Consider the following 23,476-nt stretch of genomic DNA (forward strand, 5'->3'; position numbering starts at 1 on the left):
CTGGCTTACCTTGGGGTGCTCCGGTTTGGCTGGATTTCCCCAGGACCCGTAAATGTGAGGTCCCGGGGGTGGGATACCTGTTAGCATGGGTCAGGCGGGGGCAGGGATTCCACGCAGGGCAATCAGAGGAGAGTCCCACCAGCGCACGCCAGCACGATGCTTACTTTGTTCTAGGTGCTTTAGGCCTATTAACTCGTATTCTCCCCACAAGGCTGTGAAGTAGGCCTTATTCCTTTGCCCCCATTTTACAGAAGAGGAGAGAGGCCTTGAGGTCACCAGCACCGAGGGTGGAGGCGAGGTGTGAGCCCAGGCAGGCTGGCGGCCCAGGCTGTGTTTTCATCACGACGCCCCACCGCCTGCCCCAGAAGGATGTGCATCTTCCGTGCACATAAACCGTCTAACCACACAGATCTCCTAACTTAACGTTGGCCTCTGTGAGACGTGAAGGGCGCATTGTAAAGTGGCAAAGCAGCGGAAAAGGTAGACACGTTACAGAAGATGGATTAGGGCTTGGACGCGACAGCCCAGGTATGGCTAGTAAATTAGGGCAAATGAGATCTGCAACGGAAGACGACCCCAGCTGGAGACAGGCTAGCTCGCCCCACCTCCTCCTCTGGCTGTTCTCAGGCCCTCCCCCGACAAATCATTAACAACTCTTGAATGTTACTCAGGGAACCATCACTCCTCCCTTCCCACCACTCCTGAAAAAGATCACTGCCCTCGCTCCATCACTGTTTGCTTGAGGAAATTTATGACCGACTGGTCTAAACAGTCAAGACAAAGTGCAGAAATCACCTTCTACAAGTTTAATGATGCTCAGAAAAAATGGTATGCTCTCCTACGTTGAGCTGTGATGCATGTACACTTGTACATGATATGTATATTTCGAAGGCCCACAGAAGGGAGCTGTGCCCCCCAAGGGTAATCTCATCCAATGACAGGACCACGGCTCCTCAGACAACCTCTCTGAGGGCAACTGCTGAGAGTGGGTGGTGATATCTCACTTTCCTTCACAACTGGTGAAACCTAGACTAGTACCTGACTGCAAATTTGCCATCAGTCAGGCTTGGTCCAGAGCCTGGAAGCCCCCGTGCTGAGTGGATAACAGGGTGGGTGGAGGGAGCTTGCGAGGGCTGCCCCACAGGAGGGCAAAGCATGAAGCCTGGACGTTTCATAGACAAAGGTCAAGGAGCATCCTGAACACGAATCCTAGGAAAGCAAGTCAGCAACGATTTTAGGATCTTACTTGTAGTTTTTCTCCCAGAACTTCACTGGCCTGACGTACGATGTGATAAAAATGACACTCCCGAGAAACGGGCTCAGTGGAGTAGAAAAGATCGACGTGGCAAACGCCTGAAAGAAAAGCAAGGCAGAATCTGAGGATTTTGAGTTAAGGAGAAAAAAAAAGTGCTCACTTCACCACCATGAAAACCAAATGATTCTCATAAAAATCCCAGCAGTCTCAGCATGATTCATGGCAAAGATTTAATATCTAAGATTTGAAAAGAACAGTTTCTTTTTACTGAGATATTGTTAGCTGAACCAAACACACTGTGGTACATTTACTAAAGTATCAAGCAGCTTTATAAATAATTAAAATTAAATTACACTTTGAAAGTAAATAAATAACATTGCTTGGGAAGATAGCATCTCCATTCCTCAAAGAATCTTTTCCCACTATTCAAAAATATGTATTTTTTTAATCATACACTGAACATCAATGGCTCAATTCAACTCATGTCTGGTTTATAAGCTAAAAATGTGTATACAAGTCACAGCATGCTGTAGGCTAAGTCACCACCCTAGCACTCTGTATGGGTTTCCCACTTCTTGGCATGCCTCACTTTTACACACACTCTGATCAGAAATGTAATTGTTCAATATTAAAATTAGTATGGCTCTAACTTTTGGCTTAAGCCCAACTAATTGGAAATCTGGGGGAGGTGCCAGAAGGGCTGGTCCCTCCCCAGTCTCACTCCATCACTGGAGAACTTCACCCAGCTGTCAATCACGGGGCCTGTGATGTGTTAAAGCCAGAGGGAACAGAGGTGGCAGAGGTCAGTGGGGGGCCAGACGGCCCAGGTTTTACATATGCACATGGTTCCTGGTCCTTCAGGGTGAGGGCTGGGAGGGTTCTAAGGCAGGTCTGACCCGATCTCCTACAAGGCTGATTTTCCTACCCGGAAGCGGACGTGGCTGCACAAATGGAGGTCTTGTTTTTTAGCCCATGTTTAAAAAGTTCTGGCAGAAAGTAAGAAATCCCTAAATGTCTGTCACAGATAGGAAGATTCTGTGTTTCATTACCTACCAGAGCACAGAAGGGTTTTCCCATATTATCAGTGGCAGGGCTTAGTTATGTGATAGGGACTGCTCACAGCCCCACTTATGTGTAAATACAGAGAAGGGAGTGAGCCTTGCTTGTCTACAGGCACTTCCCAGTGCATTTTCATAGATCTAAGCTCAGAGTTTTCCTTCAGGGGTAGCTGTGCCATTTTTTTTTCAATTTGCTATTTATTTCCAAACATCTTCAGAAGTGAAATAACACATCCTCCATTAATAGTGTTGAATTGTCTGGGTATCAAAAAGATCTCGATTGTGCTACAATTTCAATCCGATTCCTTTTATTTTGACCTAGGTTCAAACACAGAACTCCAGAATAAGGAGCTACTATGATATCTATCATCACCCATCAGTTTCTTCTTCATCGGGAAGCTGGAAAGATCTAAACACCTCTGCCACAAAATATACCAATGTAACTATTCCCCTTGTCACAGGAAGAAAAAAAGAACTTCATGGGAGATGTCATCGAAGGAAGGTACTGAAAAACCCTGAGAAAGCAGAGTGGGGTCACAGGGGACATTCCTGAGGGAGGGTGTTGGGTGAGGGGAAGGTGACAGGGGGCACTGCGGGGTTTGCAGAAGATCCAGGACAAAGTTAAGTGGAGCCGGGGCTGGGTAGGAGGCTGAGTGGGCTGGCACTGCCGTTCTTTTTGATTCTAAACATTTCCCCAAAGATTATGTTATCCGTTTCTTAAATGCCAGAAACAGTTATCCAGAAATTAAGAAACGAGGAAAATAGTGCTAGCCTATAAATAAAGTTCAAATTTGGGAGGAAAGGAAATGAAGCTTAATAGGTCAGAGGTAGGGCAGAAGTGAATAGATGGCCTCAAAGGTTAGTTTATTTAGGGAAGATCAGAAAAGAAATATAGCGCTCTTGGGGAAATACGCAAGATCGTGACTGTAATGGCTAAGGCAGTCCCGAGAAATATGCAGCCTTCTTTATTTTTTGAGAGCCAAGAGGTGGGCCAAAGGGCTAGATGGAGACTCCTTAAAAAGCTTCAGGTTTATCTGAGTACATTTAAAATGAAAATATCAACGTTAATACTTAAAAAAAATAACTGGAAGCTCAAAAGGATATACCAAATAGAAAGCCGCCTTTCCAATACGCACATTTAACAGAGCTAATACAACTAACTCTATCTAATTATTAGAAAACAATGGTCTTGCATGGTCTCTACACATATTAAAAGTGTGAGCATGCCTATCTTTCCCTGGAGGTTACAAGCTCAGAAGCTAACAGAGGCTACCGAGGGAGAAAACATGCTAGGACTGGAAAAAGCAATTTAATAAACAGTGCCCCGCTGGCCTAAAAGTTAATTCAATTCCAAAATGGAGCAAATTAGCCCCTTCTCAAAGCCAGGATGGAACCCACAGCTTCTTAATAGAGTGATAAAATCATTAACGTTTCAAAATTAGTCAAGATCCAGGGCTGGCATTTAGGAACCTGATAGCCTTGTCTCAGTGGCATATATATCTGGTTTCTTAAACGATCTCATTATATTCTGCACGGTATGATGTTGGGCTCCACATAGCAAATAGCTACCTTTATAACTGATCCAGGATGGGAAAGTGTCTTTGCGTGATGGGGTAGGGGCGCTGGAAGCCCTGGAAGCCATCACACAACTGCAGTGGTCAGGTTCCCCGGCCACCTCGAAGGGTCTGTAACTTAGCAGAGGCAGGAGGTGGGTTTCACTGACAGGAACAGTTTTAGGCACAAAGCACTGGGACCAATTGTATTCTAAAACCAAATGCCCAATTAAATCTGCATCTCAGATGAGTTCAGTTTCTTGAGAGAACCAGTCCATCCATCGCGAAAGTACTTAGATTTAACGCCCACTGTGTTCAATCTGAGATGAAAGCCAGCGCTGCCTTTATCCTTAGAGGAGATACTAAATGCCAGATACCATGTGTTTGTGTGTGGCCCCTCAACACACATAAAGGTCAGGTAATTGAAAGTTACAGCTTCCAGAACAGTTTTAATTCGGCTATGGAACTACAAGGAGTAATTAGTATTACCAGACTCATCCAACAAGGCATAAGGAGCCACAAGAAATGCTACAGATCTATGTGAGACCAAAGTTAGAATAAAATTGGGAACCACCACTTCAAGTTTTAAGTTCTTAGTACAACTCCTCAACTGCAAATTTACATCCATCTCATCATTTTCATTTAATAAACAGGCTTTAAATTCTAGACAGGATACCCGAGACACACACCAGAAATAAAGAAGAATCCCCTCACTCTTTCATCTCACTCGGTTTTAAGGGATTCCGTTTAGAAAAACTAAAATGACTGGCATTCTAGAAAATGACTGCCGTTATAGGAAAGGGGTGATACGCAAGCTCACGCTTTTGCGGTCATTTTTCCTGAGCTTGTTCCTCCAAATAACCGTGAAACACTTTACAAATATCAGTGCAGGTCTAAGAATAGGAACACGGAACAATGTGCATTGTGAGGACAGCTCTGGGTATGCTTAATAATTAAAAAAAAAAAATAAGTTGGAAGGACAACATGTTTTAAAAATCTAGAATGTATTATCACAATGAATATACCATGTCTGTTTCTATCCCTGTACCCAAAGTTGAGATCCCAGGGGTTCCTTAAGAACTGTCTTCAGGAGCCTTATGTAACCTTCAGGAAAGAAAGCTCTGTTTGGCCATTAAAACCGGCTCACAGCACCCCCAGTGGATGCCAGCCGAGAACTGCGCTTCACACACATCAGTGGATGAGAATCCCAGTAAGGCTTGTGAAGATGGAGATTCCAGGATCCCCCCCACGAAATGTGATTTTAAAAGTATGTGCTGACCTCAGGAATCTACTTTTTTAAACAAGCTCCTCCAAGGATTCTGATCTAAGGAGCCCCTGAACCACATCTCGGGAAATACAAATTCAGAAAGTATAAATTCACTGGGGGGAATTCCCTGGTGGCGCAGTGGTTAAGAATCCACCTGCCAATGCAGGGGACACGGGTTCGAGCCCTGGTCCGGGAATATCCCACATGCCACGGAGCAACTAAGCCCATGCGCCACAACTACTGAGCCCACGTGCCACAACTACTGAGCCTGTGCTCTAGAGCCTGTGCTCTGCAACAAGAGAAGCCACCGCAATGAGAAGCCCGCGCACCGCAACGTAGAGTAGCCCCCGCTCGCCACAACTAGAGAAAGTCCGCGGGCAGCAACGAAGACCCAACGCAGCCAAAAATTAAAAAAGAAAAAAAAAGAATATTTTTGTTTAATCGCTCTCTTCAAGAGTATTCCTGATTTTTCTCTTTCTCCCTCTCTCCAAACACACACACAAACAGATACACACACACACACAATTTAGCTATCTGTGTCAAAGTGATCTTTAGAAGGAGCATGTCAAGTTGTTTTGAAGTAAATTAAACTAATTATCATTATGGAAACACTTAAAAATAGACAAGGAAACCAAACAAAACTACAAATGATAAAATTAGGCTCCTTGGCTAATGATAACAAAACCATAAATTTTTTTTTTTGGTCTTCAAAAATATTTGGGTAATTCTGTTTGTGCCCAATTCTGGGTTTTTGAACATTCCTCAAGTATAAGATAACCAAACTATATTTTAATATAATGTTATATGATCGCTAATAATGTATCAATCCTATCCACAAAGTTTAATAACAGCAAATCAGTTTGCACTATTTTGCACAAGTCAACCAAATCATTTAAGCGGTGACTTTCCATTTAAAAGACATGACATCTTCACGGAGATCTGGTCATGGGAAACGGAAAAATCAGAAGAAATCAAGCCATTCCTGAATGTGCATTAAGAAACAGGAAGAGTTCCGAATTAAGAAATTTCTTTTAAGGCTAAGTACCTAAAGGGAATCCACAGTGCCTCCCCAGGTCCCCATTAAGATGTAATCTTAAAGACTTTAAAACCCTTTTACTGCCAGAGTTCAATGAGAAGCTTGCATCCGTAAAACGTGACTCTCAGCTCGGAGGTGAAAACAGAAGCAGAAAGGATACGAGGAATTGCGAAGAACTGAGCGAACACGTGAAATGAGGAACCCCAGGCCATCTGCCAGGGAGCTGTGTAGGTCATGACGAACTGTAGCTTGTGAAGCAGGTCCCCGAGCTGAAAGCAAAAGAAGAGACAGAGATTCATCAGTGCTGACAACCACAGTGACAGCTGTGTCACACTCAAAGTGCCTGCATTAAAGTTAGGAAGGGGCAGTGAGACTATTGCTTGTCATCTTACTCTTACCTTCCTTCGTCCCATAAGCAAGGCAGCTGTTTAAGGATATTTTCAAACAGCAACAAGATGATCAGAAGTAATGTTGTGTGGTTAATTTCACCAGGTTAATGATCTCAGCCCATAAATATGGTGTTTCTTAGAGGAACACTCACAGCTTGGTCCTTCCTCCTTCATAGTGGGTCTTTCAGAAGGAGATTCATACAAAAGCCCATCACGATGGACATCGTGCAAGTTTTTGTGTATGGATTTCAGTTTTCCTCTTCAGCCACTCTTGCTGGAGAAAATCGCCCCATACCGCTTTGTAACACTGCAAGTTACAAAGCGCTTTAGAAAGCCAAGATAGGATATGGGAGCCGTTGCATTTGCTAGACAAGCCTGCACAGGAGAAAGCTGAGTTCTGGAGAGAAGTAGCGGGTGGAGAGAGGAGACCTTATGTGGCCTAAGGATGAACATGAGGGTAAACATGCTCAGTGGTTCGGGCTGGAGATCCAGCCTATGAATGTGCCCAGGAGGAGGGCGCGGGTCCCTGGCTGTAGACCCCCGCTTTGTGGAGAGAAGTGACAGATGGACCCCAGATGTGAAATTCTACAGCCGTCACTTCTAGACGCAGTCAGGAAGTATCCTACCAACAAGCTTTCCGAACTTGACATACGCTCTTCATCCATAATGGGGACTTCATTTTTTTTTATTGAAACATAGTTGTTTTACAAAGTTGTGTTAGTTTCAGGTGTACAGTTTAAAGTGATTCAGTTATACATATACATATATCCACTCTTTTTCAGATTCTTTTCCTATATAGGTTATTACAAAATATTGAGTAGAGTTCCCTGTGTTATACATTAAGTCCTTATTAGTTATCTATTTTATATATAGTAGTGTGTATATGTTAATCCCAAACTCCTATCTGTTATCCCTCCACCTCCCCTTTGGTAAACACAAGTTTGTTTTCTATGTCTGTGAGTCTGTTTCTGTTTTGTAAGTAGGTTCATTTGTATCGTATTTTTATTAGATTCCACATATAAGTGATATCATATGATATTTGTCTTTCTCTGTCTGACTTACTTCACTTAGTATGATAATCTCTAGGTCCATCCATGTTGCTGCAAATGGCATTATTTCATTCTTTTTTACAGCTGAGTAATATTTCATAATAACGGAAACTTCAAATGGCATGATCTGTTTGTTCCTAGACTGGTTAGCGTACGAGACAGTGAAATACATTCACCAGAGCCACGATGTGAAAAGAGAAAAAGATAGAATTCTTAATTAGGCTCAGTAGGTGTTACACAGAACATCAGAAGACCACAATGAAAAGACGGCAAAGGCTGGAAAATGGGACCATTGAGGAAAGGTTCAAGGAACCAAGATAACTTAGCCTTTCAGTGAAAGGCCAATCTTGTAATTTTGGAACCGAAAGATGAGGTTATCCTGAACTGTTTCATGAAAGTGTCATGAGGGAAAAATGAGGTTAATTAGAATCCTCTCCAAGTCTTCCTCTCACTATTTTTGTCTCACCACATTCTCATCAATATCCTGGGTCTGGAGAATAACTTTAAAAATCCTTGGACTGGCTACAGAAGATGAACCAAGGATAAATGTTCTCTCAAAGGCACAGCAAACTTGGAGTTCTTAAGAAGTGACTGGCATCTGGTTGTGTACAGAAGCCTGGGGTCTAGATGTGTCCACTGGGGACCCTAGTCACAAACTTAGCAGGGAAGAATCGGAGGCAGAGAGAAGGGAAGGGAAGGGGGACAGAGAAAAAGAGAAAGAGGAGAGAGCGAGAGGGAGAGGAAAGAAATAGAGACAGTGGGGAGGATTAAGGGAGTATAAAAAAAAAAGAGGGGGTGAAATGGAGGAAGATGATGTGATCGGACCAGAAGAACTGTGAAGGAATGTGAATTCTGGGAAAGAAAAACAAATGGTTTTTTTCCTAGTACCTTTTCACTTTCTTCCCTCTATCTCACTGACACCCACCAGAGACCTGATTTCAACTGGCTTCTGAGTTCTTTCAAAGAGGCCACTTCAGTTTTAATCCTGCGGTTGGTTTAAGCTTCTTGAACCCTGGATCTGGATGGGACTCCACAACTGCCAATGCCTTTGAGGTGCTGACAGTTGAGAGAAGAGCAGTTTACTCTCTTATGTCAGCTTGAGGCTGTATCTCTTAGGTTCACATAAAGATTAGTCCTCTCCGAAACCGTGGTTCGAAAGGATACAGGTACCCCAATGTTCACTGCAGCACTATTTACAACAGCCAAGACATGGAAGCAACCTAAGTGTCCATCGACAGATGAATGGATAAAGAAGATGTGGTACATATATACAATGGAATACTACTCAGCCATAAAAAGAGTGAAATAATGCCATTTGCAGCAACATGGATGGACCTAGAGATGATCATACTAAGTGAAGTAAGTCAGACAGAGAAACAAATATCATATAATATTGCTTATATGTAGAATCTAAAAAAATGATACAAATGAACTTATTTACAAAACAGAAACAGACTCACAGACTTAGAAAACAAACTTACGGTTACCAAAGGGGAAAGTTGCGGGGGAGGGATAAATTGGGAGTTTGGGATTGACATATACCCACTACTATATATGAAATAGATAACCAACAAGGACCTACTGTAGAGCACAGGGAACTCTGCTCAATATCCTGTAATAACCTAAATGGGAAGAGAATCTGAAAAAGAATAGATACATGTCTCTGTATAACTGAATAATTTTGCTGTATACCTGAAACTCATACAACATTGTTAATCAACTATACTCCAATCTAAAATAAAAATTTAGAAAAATTACTCCCCACCACCTTATTTCCCAGCAGTCTATAGGTGATTTGGGCAGACAGGCCTAACACAGACTCAAAGTCTTGACTCACTTCTCTTAAAAGATATGATTTCCTTTCAAGGCCAACATCATTTCCATTCATTCCCACCATTAATTCAACCAGAGGAGGAGCATATTAGTTACAAAACAGAAGACATTCAAACACATGACTCTAGATTACATGGAAAGCAAACGTCCTGAGAAGTGGGGATGGACTCTTTTGTATTAACTTGCTCCTTTATGCCCTAACTCAACTCTATCAGGCAAATGCCTCTGGCTTTGAAATATTCTAGTCACAACACTGCTAAGGATTCTTAGTCTGCTTATTAAGAATTAGTCCTGTGACTCATGCCTAGGTGAAAATTGCCAAGCATGAGCAAGATTACCTTATGTGATGTATGACCCCCTAGCTGCCCTGAAAATGAATCACGGGTTTTGGAAAGTTACTCCTGTTGGGGTTTCAGTGTATGACTATATCCTGGGAGGATTTTAAGCCACCTCCTGGAAAAGCTGATAAATAGGTCCAGGCATTGCAACTACAATCAGACAGGCAGCCCCAGGGAAAGCCTCATCTGAAAGTTTAAAGCGCTAACAAGTTAAACTTTGCTACGTTATGATTAAATGAATACATTACAATTATTTTTTGCTTAGCACAGCGACTTGTATTTACACATAAGCAAAACCAGTAATCAGACACATGTGCTCTCATGCTCTAATTGCAGCCAAGGCCCCAGGTATCTTTGCTCTTTTCCTATGTCTCTCTTGGCCTCGTTTTTTGTTTGTTTGTTTGTTTGTTTTTGTTTTTTTTGTGAACATTGTGAAGAATAAAATACAAGCTTTGTAAAAGATGTTCAATATGTAGCTCATCAAATAGACTCTGCTGTTCTTAATCACTAAAGCCAGATCTCCCAAATGTTAGCTCTTTACATACCAATGATTCCTCTACAACTCAGTAATTTAATGATCCTCCAGGAAGCCCACCAGGAAAAGGATGTGCTGGGGATGTGTCCGATGTCAACACAACACAGAGCATGGGCCTGAGGGCACGCTGCCCGGGTTTCAATCCCACCTGGCACCTATCACGGGGTTGATAACAGATCCTCCCCACACTGTCATTTTGAGGATTAAATGACTTCATCTTTGTTAAGTGCGGAGTTTAATAAATACATGTTAGGACAGGTGGATATCTTATTTTGAGGATGCATTTGCTCACAATCAGGAAATTCTAGGGCCCCTCCTCTAAGCAACTGAAACTTGACTAACTCCAGGACCTCTTATTTTGCAGAGGAGGAAACCAGACTCAGAGAGGCTACGTGGGCTGCTTAGGGCAGACCGTGAGTCACTCTGGCCCCCAAATCCAGAGGTTGAAATTCCTGGTTCTCTGCCTGGTGATAGACATTTCTACCTCCCAACCTTACCATGTCTCCCTGAAGCCATGAGCCTTCCTGGAAGGACAGCAGCAGGAAGCAGCTGAGGAAAGGTCTCCTCTACCTACACCTTCCTGCTGACAGCAACGGGGCAGGGTCACAAGTGAGAAGGTGACAAATCGGAGCTGCCCGATTTGTCACTATCGGGGACCTCTTCTCCATGTACACAGTGATGGAGGGCTATGACCTGTCCTGGAATGCCCTTTTCAGTACAAACGCCCAATGAACGAAAGATGACACCACCCAACAAGCCCAGTGACATTCAAGTTGTCTCAACAAGGCAGGCTGCTGGGTTACCTGTGCTTCTTAAGAATGGATGGCTCCAAGAAGATTGACATGGCTGACATATTTTATTCCTAAAAGTGGGGGGAGGTGCGCTCCCTGTTAAAAGACTCAACTTCAAATTTTCCCTTTACGCTTCTTCCTTCTCTTCTAGGGTTAAGTCAGATGAAAAAAAAATGAAAAATTTGTGGGTATCCAAAAATTGATGTCTAAGCACAAAAGGAAGCTTAAATATTGATCATTAATGAGAAGCATTACAAGAGGCACTTTCTGTACCGTATTAGGCCATTGTGTATAAATTAATAACACATTTAAGATGAGTTAATGGAAACAACAACACTAACGTTGCCACGTGCAGCATAGCATTGCATTGAAGTACTTTTAATTTTTATTTTATATTGGAGTAGAGTTGATTAACAATGTTGTGATAGTTTCAGGTGTACAGCAAAGTGAATCAGCTATACATATACATGTATCTATTCTTCTTCAAATTCTTTTCCCATTTAGGCTATTACAGAGTACTGTGCAGAGTTCCCTGTGCTATACAGTAGGTCCTTGTAGGTTATCTATTTTATATATAGCAGTGTGTGAGTTTGGGATTGACATGTACGCATTGAAGTACTTTAAATAGAAATCCATTTCCATTAGCTATGAACTTGCATCTCCTTAGACAGTTCAAGGTCTCTGTTTTTTTGAAGCTTAACTCATTCCTAATGTTCTGCTGCTAAGATCTTAAAGCTCAGCCCTATTAAAGCATAAAAAACTTCCCCAATTACCCAAGTATGACTATACGGGAAAAGAAAATCACTGGGGTCTTTTCCGCTGAAAACACTCGGAAAAGACGACAGGAACTCACAGTGGAATAATTCTGGCTGTTTCCCAAAGAAAGACACCATAAATACTCTCACTTCAAATAACCTTTTTTGGAAATATCTTTTCAATCAGGCCTAGACATGCTGTTGTATCTCTGCTCTAGGTAGGAAATGCAATTTGCATAAATTCACAAACTATCTTAACAGAAGTGTCACCCAATAAGGATGAGCCTAACACATTTCCTTGCTAATATTGATACATTCTGAAAGAAAGCACAGGCCAGCTTTTCTCTGGGGACTTCCTCCCCCCTGCGCCAATGAAATAACTCACCATTTATTGAATGCTCTTATATTGGGCATTGTCTTAGGGAGCTGCCCATATGCTATTCCATTTGATTAAAGTGTAATTTTCCCTCCCAATCCCAATCACTACCTTTTACCCTATTGCTCCAGCCTCACTAGTCTCCCAGATTAGTTCTATCATTTGCCACTTTTTTTTTTTTTTTTTGCATTTTGTCGTCAAAGTCAGTGAGTTTTGTTTTTCTTTCTCGGAAAAATATGCAACTTGTGATTATCAGTGTTTGAACCTGAAGAGGCAGGCAAGGCTGAAAGGAGTCCCAGAGACTAGCTATTGGATGAAAGGTAAATTGAGTTCAAAACGAGAGAGAACGCTGAGGGAGCAGAGACCAGAGTGCTTGGAAAGGAGGTAAACAAATGCGAAGACGTTTGCAGGTTCAAGGGGGAACAAGCTGATGAATTCAGGTGGGAGCCCAGCTGAGGGACTGAAAGGTAGGAACAACAGAATTGGGGAAAACTATCAGACATTTCGATGCACAGGTAGGGATGTGGGGAGTAAAAAAAATGTTCGAGAAGGAATGGAAAAAGTAAAGCTAGTGACATTTCAAAAGTGGGATAGCACTTTTTAGGGAAGGGGAAGCACTACTTCATAGAATTACTGGTTGATAACAGCAAAAGATGATAAATTTGGGGGTATTAGCTTTAAAACGTAAACATTCTCAAATGGGGCTGACAGTATGAGTCAGAACTGTATAAGTTAAATAAACATATTCAGGCAGTGGTTACACAATCGTATTTCAGAAGGTGAGAAATGGATTCTATCTCAATACACAATGTGTGTTGGGACCCTATTATATAACAAATGGTTTAGCAAAGTATCGATGGGCTTCAGGGAGCATGGTAAGGCAGAAAGGCTACCATCCCACTGTAAAAATAACATAAATAATCTAAAAAATTGTAAGAAAATATAATTAATATTTGAATTCCAAAGAAGGAAAAATCTCTAATAGTCAAAACCAAAGAGGGAATTTTAAATGAGAATGCTAAGTCTGAACTGACACCATGATGACCCCAAGAGGACATAGGCATGAATATGGGCTGCAGGAGCTGAGCACTTGGATTTTAATAGACTTGAAGGGCAGCAATGCCCACCAAGGTGTGAATTAGAAAAGGCCCACCTACCAGGGCTGGGAGAAAGCAAAAAAGTTTTCCTTCTGCCTGGTGTAGAGGAGATAAAAATCTATCATCCACAACGTGCCAAAGCCATTGTAATGTAGGGGAGTGGAGTTTAAATGTAGACTATTCCAAAAGAGCAGGAACACAAAACTGAGAGACTAATATTAAAAGTAGTGAAGGATGACAAAATTTTCTTGCATAAATCGTCTTCAGGGACACTTCCACAACCAGAATATGTAGACCTCCCATTAAACGCCAAAAAGAAAAGAAAAAAACTGCATTGAAAAAACTTCATATGCTAATCAAATGTGCTTATTAATCATTTGAGTAACCACTAAATCACTCAAGTTTTCAAACTTTAATGTGCATCAGAATCACCTGGAGAGCTTGTAAATAAAAGATTCTGGTTCCTACTTGCAGAGGTTCTGATTCAATAAGTTTAGGATGCAGCCCAAGAATAACCTCCCAGGTGATGCTGAAGATGCTCCTCTGGGGACCACACATTGAGATTCATGGCACTAAAGGACCAGAAATATAATACTCAATTTCCAAAGTACGAGAGGGAAAGAAGAGATCAAATAAAATCTATTCAATTCAATGGAAGGCAAAAAAGAAGGGGTGGGGGGGACAAAGAAAAAGCATTGTAAGTAGAAAGCAAAATATCATGATAGAAAAAGTATAAACATATCAGTAATCAGAGTAACGTAAATGGATAAAGTTTGTCTATTAAAATGTAGAGATTCTCAGTCTGTATTAAAAAGAAAAATTGTGCTAAATGCTTTTATAAGAAATATTAAAATGACTTAGAAAGTTTTAGGTAACAGAATGAAAAGAATATATGGCAGGTAAATCTTAATCAAAAGAAAGCTTGCTTACCTACATTAATATTAGACAAAATAGAATTTTACCGAAAAAGGATAAAAAGCAGTACAAAAGGATGAAAGTAAAGAGTCACCAGAAGATAAAATAATTGGAATGTATGTACTTAACCACACAGTCTCAAAATATCTAAAGTAAAAATGGACAGAATTACAAGGGAAGATTAACAAATCTACATCATAGGGGGAGCTTTTAAGACAGGCATCTCAGAAAATGATGGTTTGGTTAGACCATAGATTAATAAAGATATAAAATATTTGACCAACAGAATTTACAAGCTTTATCTAAGAGATATGTGCATTAGAACCTTGCAGCCAACCAAAAGAGAAAGAATATAACTTTCAAGCATATGGACATTTACAAGAATTGATGACTTACTAAACTAAAAAGAAGTCTTAACCGATGCTAAGAATTGATATCATGCAAACTGCTTTGCAATTAAGTTAGAAGCCACAATTACTGAGCCTGCGCGTCTGGAGCCTGTGCTCTGCAACAAGAGAGGCCGCGACAGTGAAAGGCCTGCGCACCGCGATGAGGAGTGCCCCCCACTTGCCGCAACTAGAGAAAGCCCTCGCACAGAAACGAAGACCCAACACAGCCATAAATAAATAAATAAAATTAAAAACAAAAAATCTAAGGAAAGAGAAAGGAACCTGGGATAATAAGTTATCACCTGTGAAGTGCAATTTGGATAATTGCACTTAATAACTAAGAAGAGAAACAGGGATGATACAGGGCTGTGTACTCAGCAGGTGTAGGCTACTTAGGCAAATGAATGCACAGCTAATAAAGGGAAAAGCAACAGGCCTGATTCTTTGATTTGCCAGCTTTAGGCAGCAAAACAAATTCAGACCCCGAGGAGAACATGACAGAAAATATTAGTTAGGCTCATATTTCATAACCACTAATTAGGGTATCCATAAATGCAAATGAAGTCACCATTGCACGTTTAAACTTTACAATCTACCAAGAGGTAGAAATGCACAAAAATAAAAGTCTTGTCAAGACCCCTGAGAATTGGGAATTAAATTTAATGCTGCATCTGTGTGTGTGTTTCTACTTGTGGTAGACAGAGGGGTACTGGCTCAGGTGTGTCACTGGGGAAGGCGGCAAGGGTGGACTTCAACACAGAAGAAACAGGAGATGATAAAAGTAACCAGGCAGAGAGAGGGTTACCTTTCGTTCTTTAAGCATCTTGCTCAAATGGAGCTTGGAGTGAAGTGGTAGAAACAATACAGTTAATATACACCTTCTGCCTTCCTTTTCAGCTCCTTAGTCCTCTAAATTCCTTATGTTAGCTTTCATCCAATTACTGTATGTAGGATAGTCTCCCATCTTTGTTTTGGCTTTTGTTTAGCTTTCTCTTCCCTATGGGGAAAAGGCAGCTTTCTAGATTCTGTTTCTGGGGGCTTCTTCCCTCTCGAAGATTCACTATAACCCTAAGGGTGACAAATGCAGTTTTTAGGAAGAGCGTATGACAGCCAAGTTCATAAGCCTCCTATCAAGCTGCTGCTTTTACCCATGTAGCATTTTAGTAAGAGAAACAAATAATGCTGATATCTGTAGCTACGAAGCAGCTTTTTCTGCATCTTCTCTGAAGGTCCCCCTAATCGGATATCCCATCCCCCTGCACCTCCTGGATATCTACCTCATGTACTCTCCTGAGATTTTATACTTGTAAAAACATTTCATCCATCTAATACACATAGAAATAAGGTGATTCATACAGTGGTGTTCCAAATAACAGTAGCTCTCTGCTTTAAGCGCCTAAACTTTTTAAATTTATTGATTTTTATACAAATATAATAATACAAACTCACTTTAAAAACACCAAATAATTCAGGATTGCTTAAATTGTAAAGTGAAAGTTCTTGTAACCCACCTCATTCTGACCTAACTTCCAGGACTTGGAATTTTCTGCACATGCACCTGTGCAATACACGCACCTGTGCAATACATGCACCTGTGCAATACATGCATGCGAGTGTTTGTGTGTGTGTATGTCTTTTTTATTTAAATTGAATTAGCAATATACAGTGTTCTGAAACTTGATTTCTCTATTTTATAGATCATGGGCATTGTTCAGTGTTGGTATAAACTACTCTCCCTCACATCTAATTAACTGCATAATATTCCATTGTTTGGCCAATCTACTGAATCATTATACTACTGATAGACATCTAGGTTGCAAAAATTAATTTAAAACCACTGCTGAAGAAAATTTCACACACTTATCTAAGAGATCATACAAAGCCAGTGCAGTGGCTGTTAACACAGTGTACTCCCCTGACTTTGATCACTGGGTGGGCACATGGTCTACACTGGGACGGTCATGACATCCCCCTCTGTCCATGATAACTGATGCAAGGGTAAGCACAGTTTGTGATACAGACAACAGGTACAGGATGTTAATTCCACCAGCATTGCTATATGAAGGTGGGGCTCCTGGGAGCTATCTTGTTCCTTGTATGGAGAATGACCCCCAGCAAAATCAGGCAAAAATAAGTAGGAAAGAGAGAGTATAAAAAGATAGTTTGCTCTAGGTATGGCCCCATCTCAAATGAGATCTACTCTCAGGCATCCTAGTTATGTAAAGCAATATAGTCCAACTTTAAGTTGAGCTTTTGTCACTTGCCATCAAAACGTTCTAATATACCAAATTTATCAAAATTTCATGTAAAATTAAAAAGTAGTTCAAAGAGCTTCTGGTTTCTCCTCTTGGACACAGAAAGCTGAAAAGAGCATTCTTCCCACCCTTATAATGAGAAAAAGCCAGACAAACTTCAAATTCATGACTGCTTTTTTAACCCATTGGAGAACTGGGCTGTAGAGAAGCCAGCTGGCCCACAATCTAAGGACAGACAAGCACCTTCAGGGAGAAAGGAGGTAAGAACTCCCTCACCTGGGGCAGATGTCACCAGAAACTGGTAGGAAGAGTTTGTCCAAAAGAGCTGATGAATTTTGGTGATAGTCAAGTGTGGGCTCGTAGGACACCAGGAAGCCCCCTGGGGGCTACAGAAATTGCAGGCTCTTTCTCCAGGCACTCCCCTGGGTGCTGACAGAAAAGGTCGGAGGGAACCCTAAGGAAGTGTCTGATGTGGTACAGACCTGAAGGAAGCAAACAGCAGACACACGGAGGAGCACAAAACTCTGCTACACCCTTTCCCCCGACCTCTCTTACGGGACACATATTTCAGTCTACAGAGGAAAGGTCAGCAAACGCTGTCATCTCCAGGGCATTGGTGAAGACTCACTGCAGCTGGGGGAAGGGAACGACACAACAGCAACAAAAACCCCACTCCTGATGAAGGGGCAGGAGTACCTGCTGGACCCAACTGCAGCTGGAGGAGGATGAGGAGAACTGAGAAGGACACAGGGACAGGGCGAAGGCCTAAGACTGAGGTTTAATTAGAAAACAGAGAATGTCCTCCCCTTCCACCTTCTCCCCCTGCCACCAAGCTAACAAGTTGCAAGTGAAAAGTAAAACCAGATGCTGATAGGAGAGGGACAGGAAAGGCACAAGCACATGTGAAGAGACACACTGAGGAGCAGCATGGGTGTAGAGCTGAGCACTGAGCAGACATCGCTCTGGAAGCCAACTCCCAAGGTAAACACAAGGTATCCCTTCAGGAGTTTTGAAGCCTGTGGTACCTTGAGGGTAACCATGGCAATAACAAACCCCCAACCTGGCCCATCTCCTAACTATGTTAACTCAAACCCTACGCTGAAAATCTAGCAGAAGGAAAGGCATGCCTGGTTCCAGGCATAAAAGCTATTTGCTTTATACTCTATGGTCCTCCACAAGAATCCAGCTTTCAACAAAAAATTATGAGGCATATGAAAAGGCAAGAAGAAAAGGACTCCTAAAAGACAAAGCAACAGTCAGAGCTAGACTCAGATATGAAACACATGTTGGAACTATCTGACAGAAATTAAAATAACTTTGATTCATAGTTATGGGCTCTAATGGAACAGGTACACAATATGAAAGATTAGATGGAAAATTTCAGCAGAGAGGTGGAAAGTATAAAAGAAAGACTCAAATGGAAATGATAGAAATGGAAAACACACAAGAGAGATACAGAATGTTTTCAGCAGGCTTGTCACACTAACACAGTTGAGGAAAGAATTAATGAACTTGAAGACAGATCAAGAAAAATGACCTAAATTGAAACACAAAGATAAAACTGAGTGAATTTAAAAAAGAAAACATTACTGAGTATCCAAGAGATATATAACAATATCAAACTAACGTATGTATATTTTGAACCTCAGAAAGGGAGGACAGGACAAAGAAATGTTTGAAGATATAATGGGCAAGAAATTTCCAAAATAATGACAGACACCAAGCCACAGACTCAAGAAGGTCAGATAACTCCAAGGAAGATAAATACCCAAACAAACAATTGAATAAACAAACAAATAACAACAAAACCTACCCAACACTAGGCATATAATAATCAGATTGCTAAAAACAAAAGACAAAGAGAAAATCTTGAAGGCAGCCCCCAAAAAAGGCACATTACACAGAGAAGAACAAAAGTAAAATTACAGAAGACTTTCTGTAAGCCAGAAGATGATGGAGAGACATTTTTAAAGTGCTAAAAGGGAGTGGGGGCAGGAACTGTCAATATAGAATTCTATACCCAGTGAAAATATCTTTCAAAAATGAGAGAGAAATACTTTCTTGGGCAAACAAAACTGACAGAATTCACTGACAATAGACCTACACTACAGAAATTGTTCAGGAAGTTCAGGCAGAAGAAAGACGACACAGGTTGGAAATTTGGATCTACACAAAGAAATAGAGCATCAGAAATGAAAGGTGACAATAAATCATTTTTTCTTATTTTCAAATGCCCTAGAAGAGCAATTTTGCTCTAAAGCAAAAATAGTAACAACGTATTATGTGTTTTTAGTATATGTTAAAATAAAGTATATGACAATAACACCAAGGATGCCAGGGAGGAAACTGCTGAAATTCCTTACACTAGACAAGCAATGGTATAATATAATTTGAAGGTAGATTCTGCTGAATTTAAGTTTTATATTCTTAATATAATTGCAATGACTTTTAAAAAAGAGACATAAATAATACGTCAGTAGAAGAAATAAAATGGAATTAAAAAGTAGTTCAAAGTTTTTCCTGCTACTCTTCCCTTTACTGCCCTAATTAGTTGCTCCTTCTGGAGAACCCATAATATTTGGCTTATAACTTCCTACCGCATGGAAAGTAGTACAGCATCCTGGTTATAAGACTAAGCTTTGGAGTTAGACCTAGGTTCTCATCCCAGCTCTGCCTCTCACTACTTGTGTGATCTTGGACAAGTTTTACTCCTGTGAGCCTTAGTTCTCTCATCTGCAGAGTAACTATGGTAATGGTACCTATCTCAGAAATTGATTGTGAAGAGTCAATGAAATAATCCATGTTAGGTTTTTAGCTCAGGACCAAACATATAATAAGCGCTCGATAAATATAGATTATTTTATTTATTGCCCTTACGACATTGTTTCAAAAGTAGTTTTTATGTTTTTCTCTCCCACATCTTCCATTGAAAAGTATGCTCATTGTTAGCGATACTGTATTAGTTATAGTTGTACAGTTTATCTTCTAGCAGGTAACTAACATAGGCACGTAGTGGATGTAAGTGCAGTAAGTGTTCTTCAGAAAGTGAAACAATGAGTAAAAGAAGGTCTCAAGTGTCTTACTAACTCAACTCATAGGCTATAGTGGACATGGGGGTCAATGGAATTTTTCTTGCTACTTGCTGATTCTCATTTACATGCCAGATCTTTGCAATTGCCACTGATTTTCCTGACAAAGGTGGTATTTCCCCTTTTTCTCTCGATGGATATTTTAAGATAGTAACCATCTCAGTGTCACTGACTGTCTTTCTGCAACTGAGGCAGAAGCACCATGGTTTGGTCCACTCAGAGTACTTCCACAACTGGTAGCAAAAGGAAAGAAGGAATGAGAAAGTCTATGACCTCGAAGATCTTGTCTGAAATATGAACCCCTGGTAAAGGACACTGTTTGGAATCTCCAGGTTCATGTCTGTAAATCCTGTAGAACCGGAAGCCTCCAGTCAGTAAAGGAGAGCAAACGCCAGTTGTTAGCCTTGTCAGGAAGATGTCGCCCTGGCTTGTAACCAAATCGAGCTCTGTCTTCAGGAAGTCCTTTAAGGAGGGCTTCCTCATTGCTGAGAAAGGAAGGTTTTCAAATTCTTTCAGTGAAGAGGGTCTAGATTTATCACTTCTACTAAATTCCCTGAAGCCACTCATGTAGCTTTTGTGTGCCTCAAACACACACCACTGCCCTCTTCTCTGAAGATTCATCAGCAGTGGCCCTTCGATTCTACAGAGAAAGCTGTAGACTTTTTAAAAAATGAGAGCCCATAAAAACTTCTTTGACATATTAGCAGGGACACACAGGACTATGCTGCTGTTTGAACAACATGACTAAATCCATGTATTTATTATTCTATACTTTGGCATGAGAAAAAAGGAAACATGAAGAAAAAAAAAAAAAAGATATAAGTCTTGCATACCAGCCTTGATGTCCTAAATGGGAAGGAAAAACAGATCCTTACTTTGAAGGCTGAGATGCAGAGAAGCTGCTAGCATTCACTTCAGGCCTCCGTCCCTTCCCAGGAGATGAATTACAGTAACTAGCATGGTTTGAGTTAAGGGAAACCCATGGCCCTGGTATGTGGGTGTTGTCCTGGGGAGTGGAAGACAAGGAAGTTGATGAGTTAGGCTATAAATCTTGACTAAAGGATGCTTGGGGCTGTTCAGGCACTTCTCAGCTGTTACACGACACAGTTAAAAGTGGCGTCACAGCGGTGGCTACACGCCGTGAGCTGGCCAATTGGATGACATCAGCTTGTCACCACTGGGGTAGACCTGCAGCTAGAAGCAGATTGTGTTTTCCCCTCTGAGTTTTGCAAAAGGGGCTCGGCTGATTACACAGCACAGAGCAACACACTCACAGCGGAAGAGCCAGCTCTGCCGGCCATGTGTTAAGTCCTCCACTGTGAACGGGGCAGCAGGCAGCAGTGAGGCAGCCAAACAAGATTTATGAGAAGCCAAGAAAATCAAAACACACACCATGGAAAGCCCAAGGAGGGAACGCCAAGTGACCCGTATGCTCAATCTAAAACCACCCCTTCCCCCATGGGCTCCCCTGTCCCTGCTGTGAACCATCATCTCTCTAGGATAATAAAACATCATCCAACCACCACATCCAAGCTCAGACTTCATTTCTCACAAGCCAGTTTTTCCATCTTTCAACTGAATTTAATTAATATGAATGGAATTAGGGTGACCCAATCCTAACCCTAACCCTAACCCTAACCAGGACCCTGCATTTTGTTGGATGTTGCAGCAGGTGGGCAATAAATAAGCACACCCGTGGTCCCACCATTCGAGGAGTTTCCAATCTTCTCGGGAACACAGACACACTGGAATGTGTTCTTCGTTTCTGGACAGAGTGCAGAGCCTGTGAAATTTTTCTCCTGCACCATCCTGGTGGCAACTACAAGTGAACATGGGTCCCTGAGAGACTGGAAGGTGTGCTAGGTTCCTGCAGTGGTTCTGTGAACTTTCTGCAAGCCAGTTTTTACGCCTGGGCTTGGGCAGACTGGGAATAGGATCAAGTTCAAGTATGGCTCTGTGAGTGAGTGACTTTGGGTAAGTTTCTAACCTGTCCATGCAAAACAGCACCATTGAACATTCCACAGAGGCTTACTGTTTTCCTACGGTGTTCTGGAAATTAGGACATATCAGTAAACAGACAAAGATCTCTGTCCTCATGAAACTCACAGTCTGGTGGGAGAGACAATCAAATGAAAAACAAGTCAAGGAGAGAGTGTGTTAGAAGGTGATGACAGCACAGCAGAAAGGTAATACAGTGCAGTGTGAAAAGATGGGGAAGCTGGGTGGAGGGCAGAGAAGGGGCAAGTTGCGATATGAAAACTGGGTGGTCAGGGTAGGTCTGACTGAGAAGGTCAAATCTGAGCAAAGCCTTGAAAGAGCTGATGGAGTGAGGGAGTGAGTTTTATCTAGTCGAGAGAAAACTGTGAGACAACCTTACTGAAAATTCCAAAATTATGAAAAAGGTCAATAAACTTGATAAGTCCATTCTTCAACTCAGTGAGGGAAAGGGACCTACAAATAAACTGAAAATGGAAAATGGAGTCTCTGTCAACATTACTGAACCAAAAAGATAATGGAGAGATGTTACATCCACCACTTAATTTCAGGATAGGAACTAGCCCACATCACGACCCTGTGGAGGAGGTGCGTGCAAATGTCACCCTCCGAAAACTCAGAGGGGGCAGAGGGAAGCCATGCTAAGGTGAATGGCCCCATAGAAAATAACTTCTGCTGTCCATAATTTCCTGGCTGGAGATGCCTAAGAACTCAATTCTTGTATTAAGTGTCAAGCCCTGCATTTCAAACCTAGAGATGGTGGCATTAAGTAAACATTGTACTGTGGCCCTTCACATCACACATATATGGCATGTTTATTCCTGGCAAGGGCAGTGGACTAAACCTTTTAAACATAACGAGAATGGCATGTCTAAAGCCATCCACCTCTTCTAAGCTGATAAAACATTAACAGCCTGAAAGTGGTTGTGACTGCAGAATTTTCCCTTAAATACAGCTCCACTGAATAGCGTACTATAAAGCTCCCCCAAATACCCACATTTAAATACACTGACCTGTGGTCAATGAATATATTTGGTCATTTACAAACAGACACGGAGGGCTCACTCTACCAAGGGCACTTTGACTTCCGTGAAGCTGCGGATATTGTTGACCACTCCCTCCTTCTTGAAGCCATTTCTTTTCTTTCTTCCTATTTTACTGTACTTTACCTTGTCTCATGAGTCACTTTTCCTCCTCCTCTACCTGGGTCTTAAATGCTGGCCATCCTTGTTGGAAGCAGCATGTCTTTTGGAAGGATTCTCTATGGAGACCCTATCGTGTACATCTTGTCCACCCAACAATTCCTATCACAGGCATCTGTGTTCCTGAAACACTCATGCGCACCAGCGTCTGACACTTCTGGTCTGCCCTCCCTTTCTTCCCTCTCTGACCCGCTGTCCCTATAGTGTGGTTAGACAAGAGCCAGGCCTCATTGACTAGAGGGCTTGCGTCCCTCTTGCCTAGTTCCTCAATGGACACATGACACAAAAGGAGTCAATGA

At 41.6% G+C, this 23,476-nt stretch overlaps 1 protein-coding gene across 6 annotated transcripts in view; it reads right to left on the reverse strand.

Moving 5' to 3' along the window:
* The window catches only part of PCNX2 (pecanex 2), a 305,993-nt gene that overhangs the window by 88,858 nt on the left and 193,659 nt on the right, over nt 1-23,476 (reverse strand). For all 6 annotated transcript variants that reach the window (XM_059900886.1, XM_059900885.1, XM_059900884.1 and 3 more), the window contains 2 exons: nt 6,330-6,438; nt 1,247-1,376 (listed from right to left, as the gene is read on the reverse strand). In XM_059900886.1, the coding sequence (XP_059756869.1) occupies nt 1,247-1,376; nt 6,330-6,438 (239 nt within the window). The remainder of the gene's footprint in view (nt 1-1,246; nt 1,377-6,329; nt 6,439-23,476) is intronic.

Source organism: Balaenoptera ricei, chromosome 16, assembly GCF_028023285.1.
Source record: "Balaenoptera ricei isolate mBalRic1 chromosome 16, mBalRic1.hap2, whole genome shotgun sequence".
In the NCBI taxonomy this organism is placed as follows: Eukaryota; Metazoa; Chordata; class Mammalia; order Artiodactyla; family Balaenopteridae; genus Balaenoptera; species Balaenoptera ricei.